This window comes from Rattus rattus, chromosome 4 (genome assembly GCF_011064425.1).
Source record: "Rattus rattus isolate New Zealand chromosome 4, Rrattus_CSIRO_v1, whole genome shotgun sequence".
NCBI classification, from domain to species: domain Eukaryota; kingdom Metazoa; phylum Chordata; class Mammalia; order Rodentia; family Muridae; genus Rattus; species Rattus rattus.
Window position 1 is genome coordinate 129,192,544 of NC_046157.1, and position 15,539 is coordinate 129,208,082.

Sequence of the window (15,539 nt, forward strand, 5' to 3'; positions counted from 1 at the left end):
GAAAATGAGATCTGCATTTTCAAACTGGTGAGTCGCATGCCTTTGTCTGCCGGGTTTGCCTGAAATTAAACCCACACACGTTCCCATCAGCCTGGGACTGTGCCCCCTCCAATCCTCAGATGAGAAACATGCAGACAGGAGTTCTTCATCTCTTTTTTTTTTAAACAGCGCCACATTTGAAAATATGGACTGGAGAGATAGCTCAGCAGTTAAGAGTATGTATTGCTCTTGTAGAGAACTGGAGTTCAGAGTTCAACACCTGTCAGTGCACCACCTGTAAATTCCAAAATTCCAAAGCCCACGATGCCTCTGGGACTCTCAATTTTCCAGACACACAGACATACAACAGACACACATGCACACTGCCACACACACACACACACACACACACACACACACACACACACACACGAGAAAGAAAGAGAGACATACCATTAACTCACAGGTGGTCTCTGCCTCTGTTTTTATTGACAAAATACCCACGCTAAAATATCTCAAACACACACCTCACTAATTTTCAAGCCTGCCTCAGCCTGATGCCGATTCCCACCAGGCCTGGACTGTCCTCCTTGTGTGCCTCAGTTTCCTTGAAAATCTCTGTATTCATATTTTATTAGTGGGGTTTTTCCTCATCTGACCGTTAGCTTCTGAAACAAAACTAAGTGTCATTTCTCTTCCACCCCTTCCCTTCGCCACCTCTTTCTCCTCTCTCTCTCTGTCTGCCTCACCTCATGTGTGTTGATGAATCAAAGCCACAATATATTGCATTACAAGGCCTCTTTCACGAGCAATTCATTTTACGCAGAGACAGGGTCTGTTTCAGACTTGTTCAGTTTAACCATTTTCCCTAACTCCCAACCATTTGTTGACCAACAGTAATTTCCGTTTGTTTCCAGACTCCACTGCTCAGCCATCCTGGTCTCCCACACGTCAGGCCTGTCAAACTGTTCATATCTAAACATTCTTAACATCAACAGTTAATTCCACCGTCTCACGATCTCCTGTCTAGGAAATAAAATTCCTGACTTAGAAAGTCATAAATCCCTGAAAGAATTCCTTCACCGTTTGATTGTGTTTTCCTGAATTTTCTGTGGATTTTTTGTGACCTCTCTATGGGCTTCTTACTTGTTTATTTATGTTTTCCTGAATTTTAGGATTTTTGTGACTCCCTCTATGGGCTTCTACTTGTTTATTTATATTTTCCTGAATTTTTAGGAATTTTTGTGATTCCTCTCTGTAGGCTTTTCTACTTGTTTATTTATGTTTTCCTGTGTTTCTTAAGGGAGTTCTTCATGTCTTTTCTTGAAGTCCTCCAACATCATGATCAAATAACATGATTTTGAAACTAGATCTTGTTTTCTGGTGTGTTTGATATTCCATGTTTGTTTTGATGGAGAATTGGGTCTGATGGTGCTGCATGTAGTCTTGGTTTCTGTTGCTTGGGTTCCTGGCGCTTGCTCTCGCCATCAAATTATCTCTAGTGTTACTTTTGTTTGCTATTTTGACAGTGGCTAAACTGTCCATAGGCCTGTGTCAGAGTGCTGTAGACCTGTTTTCTCTTTCAGTCAGTTATGGGTCAGAGTGTTCTGCTTTCGGCTGTAGTTTTTCCTTTCTTACAGGTCTTCAGTTGTTCCTCAGGACCCAGCCTTGAGTTCACCAGGCAGGTCACTTGCAGCAGAAAAAGTTGGTCTTACCTGTGGTCCCGAGGCTCAAGTTCGGCCACTACCCCTGCCCACGGCTCCGCGGTGGCAGCAACCAGGAAGATCTGCGCCGCCTCTTCCGGGAGCCTCCGTGGTGTGAACTCTTTTTATTTCTCATGTATGAACATGTGTGTGAACATGTGCACTAAATCATGAGATAAGATTATTTCTAACTTGGGCCACCATCTTAAATGTTTGAAAGGGCTGGTGGTATAGCCCAGTGGAAGAACATGTGCTTAGCTGATTTAGGTGTTAAAATTGAATGTTTAGATGCCCTTGTTCTAGAAAAGAAGCCAATACCCCTTACCCAGAATCAAATGCACCACAAGGGACAGCAAAGAATTCAACAGTTGTCATGCAAACTCATCCAAACCTTCCTATGAATTTATGAACTACGTAAACTGTGGGACCACACACCCTTCTCGCTTACAGTGGGGTTCAGTGATGCAGACTTTCCACACCCAGCCACCTACAGTCCAAAAATTCAGAGTAAGACATTCCCACAGCCGCTGAATGAATGTTCATGTCCAGATAAGGAAGACACCACCGAATCTCATCACCAGAGCTGCATCAGGTGGGTTTATGCATTGGTGGGCATTTTTTACACAGGACATACATATTAGCAGATGAAACATTTATGTGATAATGGTGGAATCTACTGTGTATGTCAAATAAATTCCAACAGGTTTCTAAAGAACTCAAAATCCCAGGCCTGACAGCTCTGCCTGGCATTGAACCCAAGAGCAGAGAAGAAGGAAATTATGCATTGGTGTGTAATAATTAAACCTAGAGACGGAACGGGGAAACCTGGGGTACGGATGGCCCTCCACGCTGAATGGGAGATTCCTCAGAAAAGCATAACAGCCACCGCCCAGCTCTACCCGGGATGAAGCAAACAAGGCTATGCCTACTTTCTATCCATGTCTGATGCAGCAGCGTAGTGCAGAGCTGTCCGTCCCCAGTCGTCTGTTTCATTGATGTTGGCTCCGGTGGTCACTAATGCTTTAATACAGTGGAAATGACAATTTGCAGCTGCATAGTGCAAAGGGATCCTGGGAAACAAACAGAAATTGTTATTACCATCATTATTACTATTATTTTAATTTACTTGGTCCAGCAAATAGGCTCATTGCTAACAGGAGCACTGGCCCAAGTATTCCCGCTTCCGTTCTCAGTGTGGAAAGTGAAGCTGAGTTTGCAAAGACACGTGTCTTCTGGCGAGGCCAGCCTCAGTGGCACTGTCCCTTCTTTCTATTCCTAGTGCCTACCTTGGGGTAGAGCTACGTTATTTCTTGTCCATGGCAAGATTGGCCCATGAAGAACCATCCAGATTATCTCCATTAAGACCATCTTTAGAGGGTTGAGGATTTAGCTCAGTGGTAGAGCGCTTGCCTAGGAAGCGCAAGGCCCTGGGTTCGGTCCCCAGCTCCGAAAAAAAGAACCAAAAAAAAAAAAAAGACCATCTTTAGAGACTACTAGGGAAAATAAGGGAGTGGCTGTGTGAGGGGTGGGGATAAGAGAGGGCAATGGAGTGTACAAATATAAAATATGTACTATGTATGAAAATGTCACAATGAAATCCATCATTTTGCATTAATTAGAGTATACTAATGAATTTTTTTTACAGACCATTCTTAACTCTTATAAAGCTTCTTCTAGTTTCTGGTTGAGTTTCAAAGGGCCAATCCCCACCTATGACAACCCCGTTCTAAAACCACGAGTCTTCCCCCATTGGCAAAGGCTGGATTTCTCAGATTAGAACTGAAGGCTTTCCTGAACTGTCTCAGTTTCCTCTACAGAGTGTCTCTCATACCCATGCACATTCTGAACCCACTAATGAAAGCAAAACTGGAGACAAGGGTCCTAGGTCACGTACATCTTCAGTCGTGTACATTCCTCCCTTCTTACCTATCAAGCCACACTTATCCTTTCTGTTTGAGAAGCTAGTTCTTTGCATAAAAAATGGGATACAATTTATATTACTTATTTTTAGTTTCCAATTATTGACAGTTTTTTTTTCTGGTGTAACTAGCCAATATCCCAAGAATAATAACCAAATAGAACACTAAAAATAACTTTAGCTCAGGAATTATTTATCAGTTTTCAAGTTTTTTTTTTTTCATTTTTGTTGACAACTTAGAACTCTTTTACTGGTTAATTTTTCTCTTCAATCCAAAAGGGAGAATTACAATTATAAGGTTATAATATTTTACATATTAGATTGCTTTTAATTAATTGGGCTGAAAATGGCTGGGCATCAGCAGCTCTGATGCAGTTCAGATAGAAAGCTAGATACAGGGACATTTGCCTGTACCCCAACACTGGGAAGGCTGAAGCAGAAAAATTGTGAGATCAAGGCCAGTTTGGATTACAGAGCAAGACCCTGTCTCAAAACTAAATGCAAGGTCTATGGATTTAACTCAGTAGAAGAGGGCTTGCCTAGCATGTGCAATATTGTGGCTTTGATTCACATCAACACACATGAGGTGGGGACAGACAAGGGAAGAGAGGAGAAGAGGTAGCGAAGGGAAGGGAATGGAAAAGAGAAAATGACACTTAGTTTTTGTTTTCAGGAAACTAACAGTCAGATGAGGAAAAACCCCACTAGTAAAGTGTAGTTACAGAGTTTTCAGGGCAGTAGGGGACACAAAGGAGGGACAGTTCCATAAGAATTACAAGACAGTTTCCTTTTCTCTACATTTAGGAGTCAACATCAAGGAGCTGAGGGCAAGTGGTAAGGGCTTAGAAGGAATTGCTAGAGTGAAAGTGTGTATGTATATATATATACCTACATACAGTCCTGTGTCACATGTGTATGCATCATACATTCATGTTTGACAAGCAGGATGTGTTTTAGGAAGTGTAGCATTAGGTGGTTTTGTCATTGTACCAATAAAAACTAGAGGGTAGAGCCTAATATATGGGACCACTATGGTGTATGTGGTCAAGTATTAAGTACTGAGTTAATGTTATTACTTGGTATATGTCTCTCTCTCTCTCTCTCTCTCTCTCTCTCTCTCTCTCTCTCTGTGTGTGTGTGTGTGTGTGTGTGTGTGTGTGTGTGTGTGTGCGCGCGCGCGCGTGTGCATGTGTGTCTGTTTGTCTGTATGTCTCTGTGTGTCTGGAAAGTTGAGGAAGTCCCAGAAGGCATCATTAGGCTTTTGGAGCTGGAGTTACAGGCAGTTATGAGCCACTGACTTGGGTGTTAGACTCTGAACTCCAGTTCTCTACAAGAGCAATACATACTCTTAACTGCTGAGCTATCTCTCCAGTCCATATTTCAAATGTGGCGCACTAAGCTGGTCTATTCTGCTATTTTTCTAAAACATATCCAGGTAGGCAATTTAAAAAAAAAAAGAAGTTGAGAGAACCCTTAATGCATGTTTCCTGTCAGCTCTGTTGATGTTTCCCTACAAGGAAGGATTGCCTTCTGAGGAGGGAGCCACCCCAGTTGTCCCATGGTGACCATCTCAGTGATGATGACGACAACAGGACTTCCCAGTGTTATTCCCCACTCTCTCTCAGGTCCCCGGGGCAGGCCAGCCCTGAGCACATACCTCCCACATTTGTCCTTTTTGTGAAAATCCGCTCCGCTGCTCTGCAAGAGCTTTATACATTCTACATTGCTGGAAAGACAGGGGAAGCACAATCAGTGTGAGCAGGGTTGATTACTAAGATACCTTCAGAAAGCTGTTGAGATGAAATGAGAGCCTTGGGGCACAAATTCCACTAATAAGAAATAACCTGAACATATTCCAGGAGAATGCTGCATTGCAAGGATCAACATTTCCTTTCTAACTAATAAATCCATAAATGCAAGGGCTTCATGGAACATTTTCAACCCAGTGACTAAGGAATTTAATGATTACTACATGATGAAGCCCTCTGGTGATAGCCTCATCATTTATCCTAAAATTCCTTTTCAAAACCGTCAGGAGTTTATGAAACCCCTTCAGCCTCCAATGTCACCTTTAAACAATGAGGCGAAGTGGCTGAGTACTACCTTTCACCACAGCACAATAAACCCCAACAGTAACCATTTCAACTCGATACTTTTTCATGGAAAAGAGACAGCTGCACTTCCCTGTCTTTGTAACCCAGGTAAATAAATGTCCCGGACCAACACTGAAAATGATGTAGCAGATTGAAGCCCAGTGATCATTCAAAGAACCTTTGTCACTCACAAAAGCAATAAATCACTCTTAACAGAGAGAAAAGGGCCCACTGAAGTGAATTTTCCTGTCGAAGGGCACGTAGCTAATATTCGTTCTAATTGGCGTTTCAAATATAAACCCAGCATGGTGTGTTACCACTTTCTGGGCAGGTCTCATGTTAGACATAACCATCTATCATCTTCTAAACCTGAAACGCTAGGAAGTGGCCCAGAACGTATTGTTTTATTATGATTTAAATAAGAAAAATGATCCTATTGATGATAAGCCTGGGCTCTCCCCTTTCTACATCTACCCTTCATAGCTGCTCTTCCGGAGAACGAGATGTAAGAGCCACAAAATACATAAATTTTAAAAGGCACATATGAAATGGTACAGCACATCAGCTAATACACAGCACCCACCTCTTACTGAACGGTGGATGGAAAAGGAGCAAAGATATAGGTAGAATCAATGTGTGGTTTGTGACTCTTATTTGGTTTGAGGACTAGGGTTGGGGGAAGAGGCTTCTTTTTAAAAATACAGTAACTTGCTCTCTTCAGCAGAATACAGCGACTCCTTAGTTTATGACTCCAGAAGGGAACCCATGGAAATAAGGGCTGTACTGTTTCATGGCTCATTCGCCACTGATAAATAGGTAATGTCTTTGGTAACACACGTGATAAATGGAGATTTCCTTAAGAACTAGGAAACTGATTTAAAACCAACACCGTCCCAATACAAGGTCGTCTAAGAGACACTATGTTTGGTCAATATGTGGTCATATATCAACAAAATATTGATCAGAGCTCTGATCTAACCTTTGATATGCACAAGAAAAAAAAAGCTGATGAAACAAAGTTCTTTACTACAAGGGAAAATGCACGAATTAAATCACTTTTTCATTTTATTATTTTATCTTTAGGATTTCCTTGGCCTTCGCTCACCTTTAATCATTCTATAAATTTCAAATCTCATTTTTATTACTAAATATCTGTACATGAGCACAAATGGATTCAATCCTTCGTCCTCTTAATCACCACTTGTCAATTGGCAACAGAGAAGGGAAAACTTGATAAAAAAAAAAAACTCAAATTCATTTCTTTTGGTAGAAAAGGAGATATCCAAGTAGATATCCAAGTTGTGTAGCCTGGGGGTAGAGTGGGGTGTGGGGAGGGGAGGACAAGGACACAAGGCCCATGAGCTACACTAGATAGACTTTATTTTTCTTTGGAAGCACAAACTCTGAGTGATGTGGAAATGGAGCTAGTGACACTTGATATTTGGTAGACGTGATTGTGACCCCTTTTACCAAGGAAACTGCCTTTGGTTCGCAGGCGATTCATGCCCATTATGACATATGAAGTCATCGAGTCGTGAAATCATCACCACTCAGAAGTACTCACCCTCCTGCAGCAGCGGCGTGAAGGCACGTTCTTCCAAACGTATCTGGGGTGTCTATTTCAAAGCCTGCAGACAGCACGTGCTCATTACTAAACAAGGACACTATGCTATACTTTTGTCCTAGTTAAACCACAAGAAACACCGCAGAGACAGAAAAATCAGTTAGTAGGAAAACCAGAAGGCAAGCAATTGCAGTCAGAAAGAGGTTGTCATGGAAACGAATGGTAACAGCTCAGGCTTGGCAATTTTATAGGAAGCACCATGAAGTCAAGAAGGATTTATTTTTTTTGCATTCGGCCCTCGGTGAACCACGGCCCCATTTTTCAATCCCAGGATAGAAATTTATGAAACCAATTTGAGATAAGTAGGGCAATGGACAGGCAGATAGACATGTGAGAAACACAGAAGGCAGGGGAACAACCCTAACAGGCAGGACTAGACATTTTCTTAAGTGCGTCCCAACCTTCCCACGGGTCTAAGATGTGGGAAACACTTTCATGCAGGGATTATTTTTAAGCATGCCAAAAGCAGTGAGACCAGAATCCACCATAAGCAAAGTACTTAGAGGAAGAAATACGCCTCTGGGATGGCTAATGAATCAATTCATAAACCATCTTCACCCTGCAGGCTTCTACCGCTTTGGAAAGCCCAGGAACTTGTTAATAGATGGAGATTTTCAAAAGCAGGGATGAGACAGATCAGCAAAGCTCCATGCAGGCTGGTTCCAGACAGCTCCGCATTAAAAATATAAAACGTTAAACCTTCCTGGAGGGGGATCTGCCTTGATGATATTTCGATGCCCGTGGAATTGGATGATAACATGATATTTCCTATGACTGAAACGTTGGAAGAGCAGGCCATTTTCTTTTGTTGAAAAGTATTAAATATTAAGGCACCAATTTAAGCCTCAGAGATTTTTTCTTCTGTGACCTAGGATTCCCAAACATAAGCTCTGTCCTTATCCACACCCAAACTTGAACCACTAAACACTGGACAAGACTCACTGTAGGTAGCAACACTGACATCCAAACAGTTTGACTTCAAGGAGTGCCAGGAGCTGTCTCATGCAGGCAGCCATGGAACCACCTCACTCTGCCAAGATAAGGCCATGGCCATGTGCAGCCAGCACCGAGACCACACACCTAAAGCCATTTGGCTCACGGACAGGACACATGAGGCCTGATCGCTGGCACACATTCACTTACCAGAGGATAACAACTTCCTGCAGCAGTCAGAGTGAGCATTTAGGGCAGCTAAATGGAGGGGGAACATGCTATGGATTCCACACCTAAGGAAAACAACAACCATTCACAGTAAGTGATCCCAAGAACAGTTACCCCTCAGAAGTCCGCTGCTGAAAACCCCCATAGGGAGCTCTGAAGTAATTTTGTCATTCTTCCATTCAATAAATAATTACACAACTGTTTCCTGCCTTAAATAAGATGGCCTTGGTTCTAAACCAATTGAAAGTCCACAACCATAGGGATGTATGCATATGCATATATATATATATATATATATATGCATTTGCACACACATGTATTGTGGACATATGTATGTATACACACATATTTGAAAAAATCTGCTTCACGTGAAGAGTTAAACATGTATTACCCTACTGTTTCTTTCAGCTTAGTTGTTGAAAATCACATTCATTCATTCACTCATTCACTCATTCTCTTAGTCATTTATCTCTCTGTTGGAAACACTGAGCCTAAGGTACTCTGCTTCCTGCCATAACTAATAATGTTGAGCAGGGTAACTCTCAAGTGGGGAAAGCAGCCTATTTCATTTCTTTACTCAATAAATATTTACCATCGATCTAACACGAGGCCATGTTTTATTAAAAGCTAATAGTGGTTGTATTATTAGAAGTAAAACTTTGTTAGAAGTACCTGTTTACCTTTTGTAGGCAAAAGTTCATCTTCCTAATGAACTGTGCTGTTTTATACCAAGCCACAGCACTAGACCAGTCATAAAATGCAGGAGCCATTAAACATCACTGAGCACATGGTTCAGAAACCTAGCATGCTTCTCCCTAAAAGTTATTCCCTAAAAGGATCTGGAAAAGGATTTAAACCTGACCTAAGAGCCCCTCCTCAGGACAATCCTGGAAGGGCAGCTTCTGCCTTTAGTTAATGCTCCTCTGAGCATCCCTCTCCACCTCTCTTTGCACAAGGGCCCAAAGCCATACGCTGTACTTGCTTCATAACCACCAGTTTCCTCTGCAGCTGCTGTGTATCCATAAACATTGCATGTAGCAGCTCATTTAACCAAATAATACATGTTAGACTGTAGGCCCTCTGCACAAGCCCTGCAGGGTTAACTACCCAGGTGTATTCTCACACACAAGGCCATCCGTTCTCAAATTTCACACTCCATAAAGGAACACATATGGTTTGAATTTGTTAAGCTTTGATTATAAATACTTTACTTAGTATTTGCGTGAACGTGTGAAAGAAGACACATCGTCACAGATAATTTAGCCTTCGATGTTCACAAAAGGCCAAGCGTCATGACTGAGCCTCTCTTTCTCTTTCTATGTTGGCCTCTGTTTGTTGGTGTTTTCTCCCATTTTTTGCTAGTTTTCCTTGCCATATATGTGATTTCCAGCCCAGTGCATGCAATGGCTGGCATCCATCAAGAGATGTAATTTCCCAGTCTCTGGTAACAGCATGTGCAGGAGAGCTGCCCGTAATTGCCACTCCTGCCACTTATCCACCCCATTACAAGATTCTAAAAGGCACCAGTGATGATCTGAATGTCCATGGAAAGGAGTCAGAGCACGGGAGGAAAGGTTCTTATTTATGCGACTATATCATTCCCACGTGGTTTAATAAAACATACCATTTTTTTAAAAAAAACTATGATATACTTACTATAAATCTAAGTAAAGGAAACTTAGAAGCTAATGTTATTATCATATAATAATTTGATTTGTTTGGGGGAGGTTAAGTAAATATAAATGATTAAAAATATTTCTGGACTTTTGAAAGAGAATATAAAGAATATATAGAATTTTAAAAATGTATAGACTATTTTCTATGACATTTTTAAGTTTCTAAAGAAATGTATCTGAGTCAAGACTGCATTTCTAATTATGCCTTGAATGAACCTCATTTTTAAATATATACATTCATATATACATACATACATGTAGAGATATACAACATATTTACACGTATATAAACACAAATGATCACTATATTTTATAAAGAGATAATATATACATATACATGTTTATATATATAGCATATATTTTATATATGTATTTAATATATATAGCTATACATGTATGTATATAAACAATACATTTTATGACAAAATATATTTTATAGAGAACAGAGCAAGCATGAATTAGAGAAATAACAATGTCTATAAGAAACTAGTAAAACAGAAAGCAATAGTGTAACAATTGCATAGTATATTTTATAACCTATTACCGATACTTTTGATCAATCACTTTCAGTAATTCATCACAATCTACATTAACTAATTATTGTCTTTGTCACTGCTACATAGAAAGATAAAAGAGATAAGACTACTCTGACTCAGACTTCCTAGCAAAAACTCTGTTACGTTGTATCTTATTCTGCACTTAGTAAGGAGTCAGTTCAGTGCAGGGTTTGATGGTATCAGTATACATGCCATTACCGCATTTCAACTTGAATATGACACTGATTCATAAGTCAAACTAGATATCAAGGAGGAAGGGCAGAATTCAGAATCTTGGAATCATGTAGAAGGATTTTAACATTTGAAAGAAAATGTTCTTTTGTAATAAGACTGCTCATAGAGGAACAATTTTGAAATCTTCAGTAGAAAAATCTGGGCATGGCTGTCATAGGTGAGAAGCCTGGTCTCAACCTCAGGCACACACGGAGGAGCATTGGGAATAAAAGTGCCAAATCACCCCAAAGTTAACAATGCGTAAGTTACAGGAAAGAAGAGATCAATTCCAGTTAAATTGCTGCATTTATTTGGCAAGTCATAACATTAATGGAAGCCATTTGTATTTAGCTCTTTCTAATTTAGCAGTTAGCTGGCAGCCCCTACTCAGCTAATCCAGAATAAATGAGGTCTGAACCATGCCCCTGTGGTGTGCATCAGCAGTGAAGGGGCTTCTGTACGAGAAGAATATTGGGGTCTTTTTAATTTTCCTCTTGTATCAGGGGACATGTTTGCCCCTTCCTATACCTAATGCATTGGAGAACTTCTCTTAACCCTCTGCGGTAAAGAACGCTGTGTTTGAGGAGACGTGGGAGTCAGAAGTTCTGAGTCCTGACTCTGCTGTTTTCTAACTACTCAGCGATTGGCAAGTACATAATGGCTCCATCATCTGGAACTTAGGGAAAATTACAGTGTCTACATCACGGGGTAATTAGAAGGACTTGCTAACAAAGCACACAAAACATGAAACGAAGACACATTTGTTAACTTAGAACGTAATCATTTTATAATTATTTAACCTGAATTGTTCTCAATTTTTTTTAAATCAAAACGTTTAAGGAATGTTATCTGTCACTCTGCCTATTGTTGCAGGCCTTTGTGCACAGCTGGTAATAGTTCCTGCCTTTAGAGCCAACAAATGCCATCAGTGGTTTGAGTAGCCTCAACACTCTAACGCGGCTACCAAGGTTTCTTCTTGAGTGGCCATCGCCCAATCTACAAAGATTCTAGATTCTCGGTGAACATCTTTGCACTTCTCCTGAGAGCCAAGCACATTCAGGTCCCTCTGTCTGACACTTCATCGTTCTGCTGCTTCTTGTAATGTTTCTAAAACTTGTTAACATGCTCTTGAAGGTCACTGCAGATGTCTTCGGCATCTAAAAAGTCTTCTGAAAGAATCTTTTCTTTTTAATAATAACCTAAAAATTAAAGTATGCTAGAATTAAAGCATACTTGGGTTCATCTGAATGACAATTCTTCATCCTGTTTGTGCAAAACCTCCATGTTGCCATTGGCACTTCAGATTACCTTGTGCTTGTGTGGCATAGTTTCATTATAGGCTGTCACAGGTCAATGGGCAAGACGTGAAGCTAGCTCTACTAGACATAAGCTGTATCTCAGCCTAGGGAGGGATGAGGACACTGAGATCTTTGCATGAACAAAAGATGGCATAATGAGTTAGAGTAAGAGACACTGCATTGGGAGCTGAGCCCATTGCCCCACCACATTTCTTAGACCACTGCAAGGCCTTCCTTCTTGCAATACACAGTAGACCCTCCAGGGTCAGCAGCTCAGCCACCCCAATCCCACAGAGACTGTGGTTTGGCATTGCACAGCCCGAGTCACTACCACACAAGTTATCAAACTGGCAATAAACCACATGTTGATATATTGGATCTCCAGACCCAAACGGCTAAGGACAGGGTCTCAGTTTCTCCTCCTTACTGGCTCTGTGAGCTTGTATAATGGGGCTATCCACAGAGCTCTTACCCTATGGAAATTCTGTGATGGTTATCCTTTAGAGTGGTACTTAGCCGAGGTAAGCACTTATGGGTGTTTGCTACTGTACTGCTGTTAAATTGAGCACTTCACATGAATGTTATTGTCTATGTGCATATGCGTGGATTTATGTTTACATGTTAGGTCAGGGCAGGCACAAGATAAGACAAGGTCTGTGATTAGGCAGTGATAAAGAAAGCCAGCAGATAGGTATCTCTTTATAGGGCTGGCGTGGCAGCAACCTTAGGAACCAGATGGGTGGCTGCTGCTGGGGCTACCCATGGGGACGAGATCACTGCAGGTCCCATAGAGTAGCCAGTGGTAGCATGGGATGGAAATTGGGAACTTAGAGAGTCCATTCTCAGTTCAGTGGTTTGCTGCTAGCATTCACCTCTGTATTTGACATACTCTGGTTGTGTCTCTCAGGAGACATCTATATCCGGTTCCTGTCAGCATGCACTTCTTAGCTTCATCAATCTTATCCAGTTTTGGTGGCCATATACATATGGGCCACATGTGGGGCAGGCTCTGGATGGCCATTCCTTCAGTCTCTGCTCTAAACTTTGCCTCCACATTCCCTCCTATGGATATTTTTGTTCCCCCTTTTAAGAAGGAGTGAAGCATCCGCATTTTGGTCATCCTTCTTCTTGGGCTTCATGTGGTCTGTGGATTGCATCTTGGGTAATTCAAGCTTTTGGGCTAATATCCACTTATCAGTGAGTGCATACCATGTGTGTTTTTCTGTGATTGGGTTACCTCACTCAGGATGATATTTTCTAGTTCAATCCATTTGCCTATGAATTTCATGAAGTCATTGTTTTTAATAGCTGTGTAATATTCCATTGTGTAGATGTACCACATTTTCTGTATCCATTCATCTGTTGAAGGACATCTGGATTCTTTGCAGATTCTGGCTATTATAAATAAGGCTGCTATGAACATAGTGGAGCATGTGTCTTTGTTGTATGTTGGAGCATCATTTGAGTTGGTGTTTCTTTATTTAATATTTACTGAAACAAGTATGTTTTACAGTTTTTAAAACATTCACTGATAAGGTAACGTCAAAAGTCCAAGAAGTTGTAGCTGGGCTAATGCTTATTAACCAACTAACGATAAGGAAAATAAGTTTACACTGAGAATCTGAAATTCTCTTACCACTATGACCTAACTAACAGATGCTCATCTCAGTCATGGTTGACCCCAGCTCCTTTCCAGAAGCCAGTCCCAGCCTTATAAGACAGGATTCTATGTCCGATGTGTGTTCTTATATCCCAATGGCAGTATTAACTGCTCTGGTGACATAGTTAGCAGGTAGGTCATTGTTTAAGTAACCTGTCTCCAAATAGACTATGTATTTCTTGAGAGCAGGAGCCTATATAACCCCGGAGTTGTCTCAGCTACAAAAAGAATCAAGGCATAATCAGTGAGATGGAGCGCTTGGCTAGGAGTAGATTCCCTCTTTATCTTGAGAAACACATACAGCGAACACTGCTAGCCAGAGCGCTTCTCCTCTGCAGGTCCTTGGCCTCATCCTTAGCCTACGACCTCATCTTTTCTACTTGGAAGAGGCTGCCAAATGTTTGCAGACTGGATGGCCTCCAGTCTGTCTGGATGGCTATCAGAGAATCTTTCTTACTCATAAATGGGACTGTTAGACACAATCCAACCTACACCCATTTATAATTCCTTAACAGCTTCCGAATGCCTCCAGATAGAATCCAAATTCTTGGCAGGATGTATGAGATCTTTCTAGATTTTTCTTCCTCCATTCCTCCCTCATTTCTCCCAACCCCTTCACACATGTGAGGCCACCCAGTCCTGGGGTTTTCTTCAACAGGGTCATATGCTTGTGTCCCTGTAGAGGGGAGCTACTCTTCATGAAATTTTTCTTCTGCTGGAATGTCAGGTCTTCTGGGAGTGCTAAAGAGTGAGTTTTGCCAACTCTTAAAAGCCAGCTGCCAACCTCCACAGTAACAAGCATAAGTCTGCAACCATTTGCTCCTATGTGACCTCTACCATCATCAGGCCAGCACCCCAGGAGGTCAGCGGAATCTGGTTCCACACAACAATTAATGAAGGTGAACCACTGTAACTACAAAGCTATGTGTTCCTTAAAATTCAGTTCAAAACATCTGACCCTTGGTGACTCTGATAACGTACCAGGGCTACCGTGAACCATCTTACTTTTGATTTATTCTGGCAAGATTTTCAATTATATTACACACATTTGACAAATACAGAGCCCCTAAGATATGTTTTCCCTCCTAAAAATTCAGTTATGGCTATTCACAGCCTCTGTGTTCAAGGTTAACCTTTGCATGTATGCATTTAAGGTAATAAAATAATAGTCAACATCTATTGACAGCTCCTGTGTATTGGGTACTGTTCAGAAAGCTTATCAAAAAGATTATCATTTTAATGAACTTTCTTGGTGTATTTACAGCTTATACTCACTCAGATCTCACCAGAGAGGTTTCCTGGTAATTAAGTCATTTAATCTTCCTAACAAACTCATAGATAGGTACCATTATTACTTCTATTTTTCAAAGCACAGAGGGATTGAGCAACAGGCTCAAAATAACACAGTTCCAAAGTGGAGCAGGTAGAAATGGAGCCCAGACTAGCCCAGGCAACCTCGGTTTCCAAGTTCCATACAGTGCCTCCCTGGAGTCTCTCTGGTCAATGGAGGCGTCCCAGCTCCCACAGGGGTTTGCCTGTCCATCTCTGTTGCTGTCCTCCTCCTCCTGTGGGCTACTGACATCCTCTGCTCTGCCTATACCCTCCTCCAGGCTCTTTGCACACTCCTCACACACATCCATATCCTCACTCAACCGAA

General features: G+C 41.3%; 1 protein-coding gene across 1 annotated transcript in view; it reads right to left on the reverse strand.

Annotated features, from left to right (window-relative positions):
* Ankrd44 (ankyrin repeat domain 44) overlaps positions 1–15,539 on the reverse strand; it is a 277,873-nt gene that overhangs the window by 80,934 nt on the left and 181,400 nt on the right. The window contains exons 11-14 of the mRNA XM_032901107.1: positions 8,461–8,543; positions 7,258–7,375; positions 5,258–5,326; positions 2,612–2,752 (exon numbers count right to left, since the gene is read on the reverse strand). Of these exons, the coding sequence (XP_032756998.1) occupies positions 2,612–2,752; positions 5,258–5,326; positions 7,258–7,375; positions 8,461–8,543 (411 nt within the window). The remainder of the gene's footprint in view (positions 1–2,611; positions 2,753–5,257; positions 5,327–7,257; positions 7,376–8,460; positions 8,544–15,539) is intronic.